Raw genomic sequence first — 14806 nt, 5'->3', positions numbered from 1 at the left:
AAGACAGGAATTTGGTTTTGTGCTGGTCTCATGTTGCAGAGTCTGCAAAACAAGATTAAATGATTGTTGTGCTGCAAGAGGCAGAGGCCTTACTACAGCCAGGAGCCAAATAGGGATCATTTAACTGTATTATCCTTTTTGTGGTCTAAACTAAGGTCAGCAGCATAGAAAACTGTTAGAGTTTTTGAGCCAATTGACTTTGACACCTTTACCTAACTTTATACAGAGGTATAAATTTTATTTTTTAATTTTATTTTTTGTGATTATGACTTCAAGTAGGTCTGCCCAATACCTACTCTTTCCTTAAGTTTCTTCCACATTTCAAGTAACAATACAGGACAATTGGAATTTATGAAAATGAAGAAGGCAGGGATAATGGATGATGAACTATCCAGGCAGTACATGGTTGTCAAATAGCTGTTTTTTGTCTCTGGACAGGTCATAGCTGCTTCTTTATGGGTGTCTCCTAGCAGTCTGCTTCTCTACTAGTACCTCCCTGCTTTTTGCCTGTAGCAGTCCTAACCTTCATCCCACTGCAAATGAGCTAACAGTGTTCAGTTTTATGCCTGAAAACATTTGGATTCTAAAACACTGCTTCTACAAGTTCTCATCTGAAAAACTGGCCTTTTCTTAGGCTCTGATGAAATTACTTTTTTTTTTTCTCCCTGGGATTTATTTCTTGCTCTCTGGCATGTTTCCTGCTTATGGTGTGCTTGATGCTTCTTTCAAAACTTGGCTGTGTTGCTAGCATATAAAACTACAGTAATATCTGAAATCTTTGTTTTCCTTTAAACAATATTTTTGGCTAAAGTGATTAGTTTTTATATGTATGCACAAGTAAGATGGTGTGTATAAAAGTGTTCATGTTAGGGCAAAAAATACATGTTTTTTAAACCTGTTGCTCTACATCTTTTTGAAGGTGGAAAATTTGCTTATTAGTAATCAGGGGACAATTAAACTTTGTGACTTCGGTAGTGCTACAACTATAGCTTACTATCCTGACTATAACTGGTCTGCCCAGAAGAGAGCAGTGGTTGAAGAAGAGGTGAGACTATTTTATTGTGATTTAATTCTAATGTTGACAGTGAATTAATTTAACTGTTACTTTTAATCTGGTATTAATTCATGAGACATCTAAGACAACTGAATATTTTTTCAGTTAGATTATTATTTATAAAATTTTGGTTTTGTATTTGTTTTGCTAGAGTTCAAAAACTGTCTGCAGTTACAATCATAGCTTCTGTTCTGTAGCTACACGTAGAAATACTTTAGAAATACACGTGGTCAGTGTCCATTCTGCAGTCTGCTGTGGTTACAAGGGCTTCTTCTAATTGCACTGGACAAGAAGTTGGTTGTGTCACACTGATGACCATCTTCTGATCTGTTTTTCCTCAGCTGAATGTTCTATGATTGAGAGGCAAGTCTGCTCAGCAGAATAGGAATGGGCAGTATTGCAGTGCCTTGGACTACAGTAACTAAATCTAGGATGCAGTGTACTTTTGCAAAGTGCATTTGTTCTTAGTTTAGAGTTGAAAGTAATGCTAATAAATCTGGTGTAGTGCATCAGCAGGAGAAATACACTTAAGTTCATGTGTACAACTTGTGACATCACAAGCCCCTGTTTTGCCATCTGGTATTCTTGGAAAGCATTGCACTGATGAAATGATGATGTCGTACCACTGTCTTGTGTGGCCTGTGCAAAAAGATGGTAGAAAAGGTCTTTCCAGGTATTCTTATGACCAGAGTTTTTCTTTGGATGTGTCTGCACTGTCATTAAGTGTGCTGAGAAAGTGGGAGATGGACTAGACTGTGAATTCACTTTTTGGCTTATTGTTGATTTTTGGCATTAGTGTTCCTGTCTGTTTTTGCCTCTTGTAGAACAGTCACTTTATGTGCTTTGCTGTTTGGAAGGACTCTTGATGATCACAATGTTAATTGAGTCCTACTGTCTTCATGTGACCTTATGTCAAAACTGTTATGACTATTGCAAGATTCAGTTGGTGGCTTTTTCCTTGACAAGTGTTTCTGAAATGAGTTTTGAAAATGAGTGTACTTACTGTCCATTCTACATGGAGAGCTGTTTCCTTGGTTGAATGCTGTTAAAGCTCATTGTTCAATATTGTTTCAATAAATTCTGTCTTCTCCAGATCACAAGGAATACAACACCAATGTACAGGACACCAGAAATGATAGACTTGTATTCAAATTTCCCAATTGGTGAAAAGCAGGACATTTGGGTAAGAAGTCTTTTTTCTTGCTACATCATAGTTGCTCATGTCATAGTGAAACTGATTTTGCAGGCTTTGTGTTAGTTTGTTGATTAAGTAACTAAAGCACCAAAATAAATGGAGGATGCTGTCTTAGATCAAAATAAACTTAAGTAGAATGGATTCTGTATCTAAATGTTAAAAGAATGAGATGTACTGTGCAAGATTTTTTCTTGGATCAAACTTGACTTCTATTTGAGAGGCAATGCTGGACTCTCTAACATTCAGTAGAATAGTTGGAGCTTGGCACCATAAATCAAGAATACTTACTTAGATTCAAATTCTTGCCTTTCATGCTCTGCCATGCATATCATCCTGGGACAGCCTATTGCTGAGTTCAAAATGGTTATGTCCAGGTATGGATTGTAGCTAAAATAGACAGATATCAAGAATGAGAACAATGCAGAGATCATTCATAAAGGATGATAAGTTGTTCACATTCACTAAAAAATCTGTAGTAAGAATTAAAGGTAAACATTAAATCCTCAGCTGTACCTTTTCCAGCTGCGTAATGTTGCAGTACTGAGGTACTCCCCAGTAATATAGCTCTTAATGACTTAGTATATGGGATGTTTTTTATAAAGGCAGCTGTCAAGCTGTTCAGTTCTTACCTGTATCAGCAGTGTATCAAATGACAAATTGAGAAAATGTAATGCTGGGGCTGTAAAAGATTTTTTTTATGGAATCTTGGAACTTGATTCAGTTTACTAGAGTAGTTGCAAGGTGTTGTGGAAACTCTTGTTCAGTTTCTACATCTGTTGGTGATGTCCTTCTGGCATGTGAAGAAACACCAAATAAAACATATTTTTCTGACTCTTGGGTCTCTTCATTTGCATTGCATTAAATACTGTCAGCCTGAGCCAGGATTACAGAATCACAGAACCAATAGGTTGGAAGAGACCTTCAAGATCATTGAGACCAACCCATGCCCTAACACCTCAACTAAACCATGTCACTGAGTGCCACATCCAGTCTTTTTTTAAACACATACAGTGATGGTGACTCCACCACCTCCCTGAGTAGACAATTTCAGCACTTTGTCACTCTTTCCATAAAAAACTTTTTCCTGATATCCAATCTATATTTCCCTTGGCGCAGCTTGAGACTGTGTCCTCTTGTTCTGTCAGTTGCTGCCTGGAGAAAGAGACCCAACCCCCACCTGACTACAACTACCTTTCAGGAAGTTGTAGACAAGTTGTAAGGTCACCTCTGAGTCTCCTTTTCTCCAGATGAAATAACCCCAGCTTTCTCAGCCATTCCTCACTGGGCTTGTGTTCCAAGCCCCTCACCAGCCTCGTTGCCCCCCTCTGGACACGCTCAAGCATCTCAATGTCCTTCCCAAACTGAGGGGCCCAGAACTGGACACAGCACTCAAGGTGTGACCTCCCTGCTCCTGCTGGCTGCACTATTCCTGATCCAGGCCAGGAGTCATTGGCCTTCTTGGCCACCAGGGCACACTGCTGGCTCATGTTCAGCCAGCTGTGGACCAGCAGCCCCAGGTCCCTTTCTGCTTGGGCACTGTCCAGCCACACCGTCCCCAGCCTATAACACTTCAGGAGGATATTGTGGCCAAAATGCAGGACTCAGCACTTGGAGTTATTAAACTTCACCTTGTTAGACTCTGCCCATCCATCCAACCATTCCAGGTCTCTCTGCAGAGCCCTCCTACCATCTGACAGATTGACACACACTTCCAGCTTAATGTCATCTGCAAATTTATAAAGAAAGACTCAACACCCTCATCCATGTCATCAATAAAAATATTGACCAGAACTGGCCCCAGCATAGACCCCTGAGGGACACCATTGGTGAGCAGCCACCAGCTGGATGCAGCACTGTTCACCACCCCTCTCTGAGCCAGCCATCCAGCCAGTTCTGAACCCAGCAAAGAGTGCTCCTGTCCGAGCCATGGGCTGCCAGCTTTTCCAGGAGTGTGCTCTGGGAGACAGAGTGTCAAAGGCCTTGCTGAAGCTCAAATAGACAACATCCACAGCCTTTTCTGCATCCACCAGGCAGGTCGCCTGGTCATAAAAGGAGATCAGGTCAGTCAAACATGACCTACCCCTCCTGAAGCCATGCTGGCTGGGTCTGATACCCTGGCCATCCTGCCATCCTGTAAGTGCTGCATGATGACACTCAGTATCAACTGTTCCATTACCTTGCTGGGTAGTGGGGTCAGGCTAACTGACTAACCCCTACAATTACCAGGATCCTCCTTCCCACCCTTTTTGTGGATGGGTGTCACACTGGCCACCTTCTAGTGGAAGGTGGAACTAGAAGTTCCACCTGGAACTTCCCAGTGAGCCAGGACTGGTAAATGATGGGGAGCGGCTTTGCAAGCTCATCTGCCAGCTCCCTCATCACCCTGGGATGGCCCATCTGGGCCCATAGATTTATGAACATCCAGTGGCTCAGCAGTTCTCTGACAGTCTCCTCCTGGATAACAGGGGGACCATTCTGCTCCCTGACACCATCTGCCAACCCAGGAGGACAGCTGTCCTGAGGATGAGCCATCTTCCTGCTAAAGACTTAGGCAAATAAGGTGTTAAGCACCTCTGCCTTCTCATCTGCAGTTACTAAGTTCCTTCCCACATCCAGTAGAGAACAAAGGTTGGTCTTACCCTTCCTTTTGCCATTAATATATTTGTAAAACCATTCTTTATTCTCCTTTACAAAAGTTGCCAAATTTAAGTTCAAACTGAACTTTGGCCTCCCTAACTTTTTTCCGACATGCTCTAGCAACCCTCTGAAATACTTCCTGAGATAACCTGACCCTCCTTCCAAAGATGATACATCCTCCTTTTATTCATAAGTTCCTCCAAAACCTCGTTGCCTATCCAGGTTTGCCTTGTTAATGTCCAGTCAAAAACAAAACTAGGAATGTTTAATAAAAGCCTCACTCAAAAGGGCAGTTGCAGTTTATTTTTTGTTTAAAATAACTCTGTATATGTTAGTGTTAACATGGTGGTTTCCTTCTGTATTTTGGGAAGATCTGTTTCCTTTACTGTACCTGAGTTGGAACATATTGTTCTGTATTTTTTCCTTTATGCTTAGGGTTCAATAAAAATATAAAAGTATTTGGCAGTAGAATATGGCCCTGTCTCTGGAAGCATAAATAATGATTTGTAGTTTATGCTTAGGATAAAAAAAAAAATTCAAAGAAAGCAGGTAGGATGATTAACACTCTTGAGTCTGAGTGTTTGTCACAGTGTGAGCTTAAAAACAAAGGAAGTAATGTCTGTCTTTGAACAACAGCACATACGAAAGGCTGGTTATCTCAATGGTTATCCCATTGACTCCACAATGGGAATGTGATTAGGTGTCATTTTAAGTCCAGAGTTTCTTAGATTTGGCTGACTGCTTTCTGTACATTTCTTACCTAAGTTCAAAGATCAGAAAATAAACACTAAATCCAAATGTTTTAGTTACTTGTTTTCAAAATTAATGTAAATTCCTGAACTCAAATTCAACTAAGTGACAGGCTGTTCCTTGTCAACTGATTTTTTTTCCATGCTTGCAAGGCTCTTCATACCCTCTCACTCTCAAAGATTTCTGAAAAAGCAGAGGAGTTGATTTCAGAATTGTTTGTTAAGGAGCAAAATTTCAAAGCTGGGTTCTCCTAACCAATATCTAATTAAAATTTTTAATGGTCCGTGCAAGACATCCTGCAGCTTTTAATTCAGTGTGAGCTGAACAATCTCATCAGGTTTCATGTAGTTTAATTTTACTTCAGTCTAATATCTGTGTCATCCTGCAGCTGTACTCTAGAACTTTAGTCTGCTGCTTGTTGCCTGAAGCTAGTCAGGGGAAAAATAACAATATTTTTTTATTAGTTCCAAACAATCCTACCCCTTCCTTATTCCCTCAATCCCCAAACACTATCAGAACCTTTTAAAAACCCCACCGTCACCTTAAGGAAGATTTTAAATTAGGGTTAATTAGGGTTAATTTTCTGACCTGCTACTGATAAAGGCCCAGTAGCAGGTCAGAAAATTACTCCTAGCTATTTTTGATTGCTTTGTGGTTTTGCTTTTTTACCTTCTGGCATGTGAGTGCTCAGATGGATCTGGGTAACTTCTGTAGAAGGACTTTGGGTAGCATCTTGGGAATGTACTCTTCTGTCAAGTGTAGCAGTGCTGAGGCTGTGTGGATGGTGCTGGCTTTGAGGACTTGCCTTGCTGCAACCGAAATTGCCTTTTGATCAAATTGAATGACAATTGATGTTTAAAACAGCCAAAGTTACCACAGTTTCAATCCTAAGTTACAGGTAAAACAGAAATTAAAAACATTCTCCAGCAACTGAAGCAGAAATCAAATCTGACTGGCCTCTCCATTTGCTGTGTATTCAACTGGTTGCCTTGGTACTTTTCTCTCCTGTGTGGTTGTGGGTGCTCTCTCCTGATGCACAGAGTGTCTTGGACTGCACAGGGAATAGTGGCATTCCTGTAACTGAATGATGATCTGCTTTGTGAACAAGTGTTTCATGGAAGAGGAGATGGTATTTGCTATACTGTCCTACTAGATTAGTTAGGGTGGACTGGATGATGCTTCCATGTACACATTACAGAGAGTCTTTTTCCACAGCCTGACAAAAATGTGCAAGAATACACAGAATTAGCATATGTACTTTATTTCTGGTCCTAGACTGAGAGAATCTCAAAGCATTTTGGAGTAACCAAATCCCTACACCTCAGAGACTTCAATAGCTTTCAGAACTTAGAAGCTGTTCTTGAGATAAGTTGACAACCAAGGGCAGTTGGAGATGGTGTGCACAGAGGGTTGGAGGCAGTGGGCAGTTTTCTTAGGTAAACATCTTCAATGGATTGCTTCATTTATGAGAGCTATAAAAGCTCAAATGCTTAAGTAACTATACATACTGGGGTTCAGAAAAAAGTTAGAGGAGGAATTTTCCAACTCATTGTGCCAACAATTATGTGGAGGTATTGTGTGCTTTATTATCAGACTTTTATAGGTGAAATGGAACATGTTTCTGTTATGATATTATAACTCTGCCAGCATATTTCATATCCTGATTTATTTGAAAACATATGTATCAATTTACATTTACTTGAGTAACAGATTCAGTTATCCTAGTTAATCCTTAACACCTAGATTTTTCAGAGACTAGAATTCAGAACTGACTTCTGTCTTTGTTAGTTGTTGTCTTCTCAGGTTACAAAAATCTCAAATTGGACACAGGAAGGAACTTGAAAGTCCCCAGGATCTTGTAGTCCAGGTTTTGTGATTTTTGAGGCTTGAATGAACTTCTCATATATAAAATGAGAAGTTCATTCATTCACTATAAAATGATCTTAAATTTTGTTTCAAGTGTTGAATAGCCATCTGACTGTAGGGAATAAAGGGACTGTCATTTTGGGCTCATTTTCATCAAAGCTTTATCAGAAGATGCATTTTAGAGAGTGTGTTGTGTGTCTCCCTAGAGTTACTTGAGCAATTTGCTTAGCACTTACATAATCATCTAGCTTTTTTACATCTAGCTGTATTGCATCACTGCGTATCTAAGTTAAACTAAATTCTGTCTTTACAAATAAAAATGTCTCTCCTTGCAGCTCAGGATGGAGATATGAAATAAAACTTCTGAACTTTTTTTGAAAGAATAATCCTGATCTTGAACATGTTCAGGATGGCAAGACTACTCATTTTTGTATGCTTTGAAATTCATAAAATGGATTTCTTGTAATGACTTCTAAATGATTTTTAAAAAATTGACAGGAATAGTTTTCCCAAGTGACAAGTGATAGGATGAGAGGATATGGCCTCAAGTTGCAAAGGTGGTGTTTAGGTTGGATGTTAGAAAAGATTTCTTCACTGTAAGGGTTATTGGGCGGGCACTGGAAGAGGCTGTCCAGGGCAGCGGTTGAGTTACCATCCATGGAGGCATTTAAAAGACATGTAGTTATGGTACTGAGGAACACTGTTAAGTGGTGGATTTGGCAGTGCTGAGTTAACATTTGAACTTGAGGATCTCCAGCCTAAAGGTCCCCATGATCCTATGCAGTATTTCTGTTTATCTCTGTAGGCTCTGGGCTGTGTCCTGTACTTGCTGTGCTTTAGGCAACACCCATTTGAAGATGGAGCTAAACTTCGCATAGTCAATGGGAAATATGTCATTCCACAAAATGACACCCGCTACTCTGTGTTTCATGATCTCATTCGTAAGTTTACCGTGTTATTTTATTCGGTGGCTTGTGGATACATGTTGTTATTAAGAGTTGTTTTACTGATATTTAAATGTTATTGACATGTGAAGATGAAAAAAGTAAACTGCAGCAACTTCTTATTTTATTAAAATCCTAATCCATTATTGAAAAATTATGACATTTTATGTGAAAGTTGCTTTTTTAGTTTCTTTAAGTGTCTTGCCTGGTATCTGAATTAGTCCATTGAAACAACTGGTGTTTTGATTTGGTTTCTTTGAACTTGCTTAAAAAATTGTTTGCTTTAGGTTTCAAAGCTACCTCTCATGTTCTTTATTAGATGATCCCAGGTGTGTTCTTTGAAATATTATTGATTCCATTTAGTGTTGTTTTTTTCTCATTAATACTATTATGACAATTATATTTGAATATTGATTTAGTAGTTTCTCCACTCTGTTCAGGAGTTTGCTTATTGCAAATACTGGAATGTATTGAAAAATTATTATTATCTGGGAGAAGAGCTTTGAAGGGTTTGTTACATTATCTGGATCTCCTTTTTTTTAGGCTCCACTTTGAAAGTGAACCCAGAGGAGAGATTGTCAATCACTGAACTTGTGAACCAACTGCAGGAGATTGCAGCAGCTAGGAATGTTAATCCTAAATCCCCCATCACAGAGGTAAAATGTCTCATAAGGAGTATAATTGATTAGGCTTCTATTCTGTCCTCTGCAGTGTATGTGCATTTAGTAAGTAAAAGATTTCAGAGAAGGTCCCCTGTTCCTTTGTATTTTGAAAATTTTGCTCTGTTTTATTTTGAAGTTCAGTTGAATTGATGAGTATCCCTTGTAGGATCTTTGAAAATATGCCCTTTAAAGCACAGAGTCCTTAAAAGATATTTAGTATTTCTTACTGCTTTTTGAAATTCTTTTCATCCTCTTGGTTTATTCTTTAGTATGCTAAAGAATATGTCTGTTTGACATTCTGTGTTCTGTCATAATTAACTTGCACAGAAAAGTTTTGTATATGAAGGCTCTGCTTACACTAACTTGAAACCCACTTAGGCATCTCCTGTTCAATGCTTAATTAGCACTATACTGCAGGTGAGTTGATTAGTGTAGCTTAACTTTCTGTCTTTGTCCTGAGGTTTAGTTTGCTTGTTCTTACCAAGGAGAATTTGTCAAACATAGTAAGATTGCTAAATTAGCAAGAAAATTCTCATCTGGCGTATTATTCTCCTCAGCTCCTGGAGCAAAATGGAGGCTATGGAAACAATGCTCAGCCTCGGACATCTGTGACGTCTGTTTCACAGAGCTCCAAGCCTGCAGGGCAGCTCAACAATTTGTACAATGCAGGTATGTTCAAAAAGAGATGTCATTTTACTATAAAGACAGTTGCATATCTTCCATGGGGAAAAAAGTCATTTAGGGATTTTAGATATTTTGCACTAGTACTAGCTATTTGGTATTTATGTCATTGCTTCTAGCCTTGTATTTTTTCCCCAAGGTTTGATTTTATGTTGATATGCAAATATGAATTTCTCAAGTTCATTGCTGTGCAAGATAAAAAATATGTATTCTGTGGAAAATAATTTTAAGTGCATTATTGACCAGCAGAGGCAGGAGAGTTGACATAAGTGAACTAAAACTTGATGAAAGTGTGGTTATGAGAAGCAATAATGATCCAATGAATAAGAGCAGTAGAGGAAGAGTCTTCAGGTTATGACAAACAGGTGACAATAGCCTGTTTTAAACCCTGAATTTTTTTGATTCAATGAGGTAACAATGTTTGAAAGTGCATTATCTAAAGAGCAGAGTTTAATAGGAGTTTGAATTTAAACTGTTAAAAATCGTAGGGTTCTGTGTTTTAATTGAAGTGTTGTTACCTTGTGGCAGAAGCTAATGAATCAGGACTTGGCCTGAGTTTGTGTTCGACACTATTTCTGAGGTAAAAAAAGCATCAGTTGCCTCCGCTTTTCAAGAGGAACTATTTAACATCAAATATGTTACAACCTAAAAAGATAGCAGCTATTTGTGCTGTATTGTTATCACTTTGTGTTAAAACAATAACTTAATATTTGGCTAACTTCAGAGAGCTTAATAAAGAAATGCAGAAATTGTAGGGATTCTGGCTATGGACAATAGTAGTTCAGTAATGCTTGGAACTTGCTGACCTCATATATGTTTATTTTAGACTGCAAAAAGCTTGTATGAGGAAGAAATACTTCTGTAAGCACCTGGGTGCACCTCTCTCTTGTTTTCTCTCCTGACCAAAAATACTTTGGACTCCACCATGATATCTTGAAGTGCATCTGACAGTGATAGTAGTCTAAAGCTATTTAGCTTTTCACTTCCAAAAGAACCATGTATGACAGCCTCAAAGGGAAAAGGCTGCATTTGGTCTAGTGGCTATCCCATCGGCACTTTCAGGAACAGCTGCAGCTGGTACTGCCTTGAATCCAGCTAATTATGGGAGCATTGTCCAGGCCTGAGTTCAGGAGAGGGCTGCACTGTAGGACGTCAGTGGTGAGGAGGACGAGTTGGGGCTCCATCTGAGAAAAACAGTTTTTGGATTAGCAGAACTAAATGGAATCAACCAAAACATCTCTCCAAAATGACACAATTCAAAGCTGACATACTTAGTCTGTAGAAATAGGTAATCCAGAGTACATTCAGTTGAAAACACTTAATAATTTAGTAAAGAAAATAAGCTTGATACGCTTATTTGCATCTAGTTTTTTACTATTCTTTCTGCACCCATATTAGCTATTATATTTGAAAATGGAGCACTTCAATTAATGTAGGAGATATCAAGGGACAATTTCATGTTGTATTCAGTTTTCCTTCTAGCCTGATATTTCTTGCTTGATATTAATTATGATGAACTGTCAATGAGACAAGGGATATTAATTTTCCAGGGAAAATGGTAAAATTGGGTAACTGATTGCACTAATAATATATGTATAGCAATTTCTGTGGAAGAATTCAGCATCCTAATGCAATTATAATCAAAAGTCTGTCTGGTCATCTGTTTTGTGCAAGAATGCCTGTTTGTTGTATGCAATCATATTAATAGGTATATTATGCTGGAATGTTGTGCTCTCTGGAATGTTGTGCTTAAAACTTAAGCTTAACTATGCCAGCTGCTTCTGAAGCCATGCATTAAAATGTGTCTACTGGAGGTGATTAAGTAGATCTGCTTATGATAAGCTATACTTTAGAAACTGGTACTAAAGAAAGGCAGTGTTTGCATTGACACTATGAAACATATGTCTTACTTCCAGAATTTTCTACCTAGTTTTCTCATGAGCACAGGTAGCAAATTAAACAATGTGTTAGGTATATCACTGGTACTTCCTGACTGCCGGAAGTACTTATTTTGCATAGGTCATAAGGAAAGCTTTGGAACTGTGAGCCTTATAGCAAAGTGTAGCCTGTATATGCATTCACTTCCTTCCAGCTTTATAGGCAACATACTTTAAGTCATATCCTGGAATGGGCTCCATAATAAAGTACAATTATTTTTATTCAACTACTCTAGGCCTGACCGTTGCGGAATGTGACCAGACTTATGGAGGGTTCTTTGATATTCTGAGGGGTGGAACAGAGCGATTTTTCACTAATATTAAGGATACATCTTCTAAAGTTATCCAGTCTGTGGCCAAGTGAGTAAAAAAAAAATACAAAAAAAATAAAAAGTTGTGCTGATAAGAGTTCTAAATGAAGGCACAGGAGTTTACTCCAGAAATGGTAAATTCAGCATTTTTGTCCAAGTTTGAGCTGTAATAGCTGTTAGCTACCCCTTGAGATTTTATGTATGATATTAATACAAAAGTTACTTCAACAGTCATGTTCTAGAATTGAGAATGTTGCAGTAAGAGCCTGTCTGTAAGTACTACTTGCCCTACTGTACTTTAAATACTAAAAACTTTTGAGACATGAGCAGGTGGGGGCTGAAGCAGCATGTGGAATTGAATTATTAGATAGGGCTTTCATGAATAAAAGAGGAATTAAAAAGATGGAGTGGTGAAATGTACAAATCAAGGGAAGAGATGTGAGGAGGGAAAAATACCTGCAGGGAAATAAGCTCTTCGGTTTAGTTTCCAGGTGGAATCCTATGCCTTCAAGACTGTGTGAGAGGCACTCTTTGTCTCCTGTGCCCTGTATTGCATGTATGAATACTTTCATGTTTAGAGGTGTATGTTTTCAGATTTGTATTGTGTGATTTATTTTTTTCTAATCAGGTTGTCAGCCCCATTTCAAGTATTTCTAATACTTCCTTATGATGAATATGAATCAGTCTGTACAATTTATATATTTTTTGCTCATAATAAAATTCTATGCAGTGTTAAAGGGCTTTCTTAGTTCTAATAAGAGAAGGTAAGTCACTACTGAAGAGCCTGCAAAAGAATACTGAACTCTATTTCGCACTGTAGGCTTTGTGTTACTTTAGTTGGGATATTGTGTTACAGCTTGTGAAATATATTTCTTCATATGTAGATTTTTTTTCAGAATTTGGGTGTTACTTGTGCATAGTACTTCTCTAAAATATTTGTAATGATCAGGTAAGTTAGATTTGTAGATACTGCACCTCTGTATCCACTTCAAGTGTGTTTTTAGCTGTTAACTCTTACGCTTAGTCTGCTAAAACTTCTAAATATGGCTTAGAAAGGCCAGGTCCTCTATTTTTTAGAAGTTGCAAAAGCTGCACTGCTTTGCTTTGTCCTTAAGCATTCTGTAGAAGTAACTGGGACAGTGGCATTAAACTTTTCTTGCTGGGAAAACCACATGGACACAGAGCAGGGAGGTGTACAAGGGGAACAAACTGTTGCATGATGAAAAGCAGTTTTGACAAAGTTCCAAGCCCTACTTTCCCATGGCTGTCTGTTAGATCTTACTATGTTTTTGTCGTACACTACATGCATCTGAAGTACTCCTGCACTTGACTTTCTTATTCTTCTGACTCCACATGACTTCCTGGGTGCACCTTAATCACTTAGTTATGTGTTTGAAGCAGTTTTCTCTTCCTGCTCTTGTAAGTGGTTTCTTCCTTAAAGGCTACTGGAAGTTTAATCACTTTTTTGAATTTCATCTTGTGCAGTTTTCCCCTTTTCTAGCAATGGGTTAAGACTGTCTAAAATTGACTTTTAAATATGGAATGGCTTGTGCTGTGCCTACACATTATTTTTTATTTCTCTTACCTTACAGATGTGTGTAGCTTTTTGCTTTGTGTCCTTTCCTTTGCTTCCATAGTAAGTGTAGTGGGCAAGGAATAAAACAGTAACTGTACATCCAGCCACATCTGCAGAGCTCATCTAGCAACTTCTGAAGTACTGGACAGTGAGTACTTGCTGTCTGAAAAGATTCTGTTCAGTTCTCATGCTCTTCTCTACAACTGTTTGTTTAGATTATGGTGACTGCCCAAAATAAGTTTTGCATCTGTCTTATTGTTGAGACTAAGTATGCCTCTTTTCAGTCGCTAGTTAGTGTTTTGTGGCTGAACACAACAGCTTAGTGCATGGCTTGTGGAACTTACTAAATATTAGTCAAAGGAAAACTCACTACTTTTGCCTCATTTGTTTGAATTACAGTAAGTCACATACGGACAACTACTAGAACTGAGTATCTTGAAAATGTAATTGTTTGACCTCGTACTAGTTTGTAGCTTTTAATGGGAGGGTATGTTGTCATAGCCAAATAAGATCAATTAGCCAGAGAGCTATTTGAGCTACTGAGGAATACACATTTGCATGGACTATGGTAGATTGACAGACGGCTGTCAGCGTTTGCTATGTCCCAAGATTGATCATGGAGACATCAGTTCCTCTCAGATGTTTTGGACTCAGCTGGTTGAATAAGGGTTTTGTTTAGGTGACTCTTGACCATCACCTTTGACATAATATGTGAAACTGTCAAATTTTTGTTTAAGTTCTGCACTATCATAAGCAAATCTTGGCTTTGTAGAGCACCCTCTGTCTCCATACAACAAGATTTTTCTTTTCTTGTGTTATCTGAGTGGATTTAGTCATTTGGCTGAGGAGTGGGATTAAAAGAGGAAATGCTCCAAGCATATGGTTCTGCTAGTGAGAGTCAATTACTTTAATACTTATTTTTTCAGTGGCTAAAAGACAAACTCTCTCCACTTGTAATTTACCAGTGTTATTTAGCAGCCCTTAGTTGTGTAGTTTTCCTTCTTTGTATTGCCTTATATTTTGAATCCTTACTGTATTTAACAGTGAAATGGCAAAACCTAAATTAACATGACCAATACTTACGGTTCTGTAGGGCCTAAGGGAGGCTTAAATCCTTTAGTATTTTAACATTGCTGAGTAAGGGAGGCTTAAATCCTTTAGTATTTTAACAGTGTTCTGCTGAGAGTTCCACT

At 38.4% G+C, this 14806-nt stretch overlaps 2 protein-coding genes across 3 annotated transcripts in view; one reads left to right on the top strand and one right to left on the bottom strand.

Moving 5' to 3' along the window:
* The window catches only part of HOOK3 (hook microtubule tethering protein 3), a 945081-nt gene that overhangs the window by 373431 nt on the left and 556844 nt on the right, over nucleotides 1–14806 (bottom strand). The gene's annotated exons all lie outside the window — the stretch shown is intronic.
* GAK (cyclin G associated kinase) overlaps nucleotides 1–14806 on the top strand; it is a 68143-nt gene that overhangs the window by 11421 nt on the left and 41916 nt on the right. The window contains exons 6-11 of one of the 2 annotated variants that reach the window (XM_030237027.2): nucleotides 920–1045; nucleotides 2148–2237; nucleotides 8308–8443; nucleotides 8990–9102; nucleotides 9666–9777; nucleotides 11963–12086. In XM_030237027.2, the coding sequence (XP_030092887.1) occupies nucleotides 920–1045; nucleotides 2148–2237; nucleotides 8308–8443; nucleotides 8990–9102; nucleotides 9666–9777; nucleotides 11963–12086 (701 nt within the window). The remainder of the gene's footprint in view (nucleotides 1–919; nucleotides 1046–2147; nucleotides 2238–8307; nucleotides 8444–8989; nucleotides 9103–9665; nucleotides 9778–11962; nucleotides 12087–14806) is intronic. The other variant, XM_030237028.2, reaches the window with a different exon arrangement.

This window comes from Serinus canaria, chromosome Z (assembly GCF_022539315.1).
Source record: "Serinus canaria isolate serCan28SL12 chromosome Z, serCan2020, whole genome shotgun sequence".
NCBI lineage: Eukaryota > Metazoa > Chordata > Aves > Passeriformes > Fringillidae > Serinus > Serinus canaria.
This window is presented reverse-complemented; position numbering and strand designations above follow the sequence as displayed.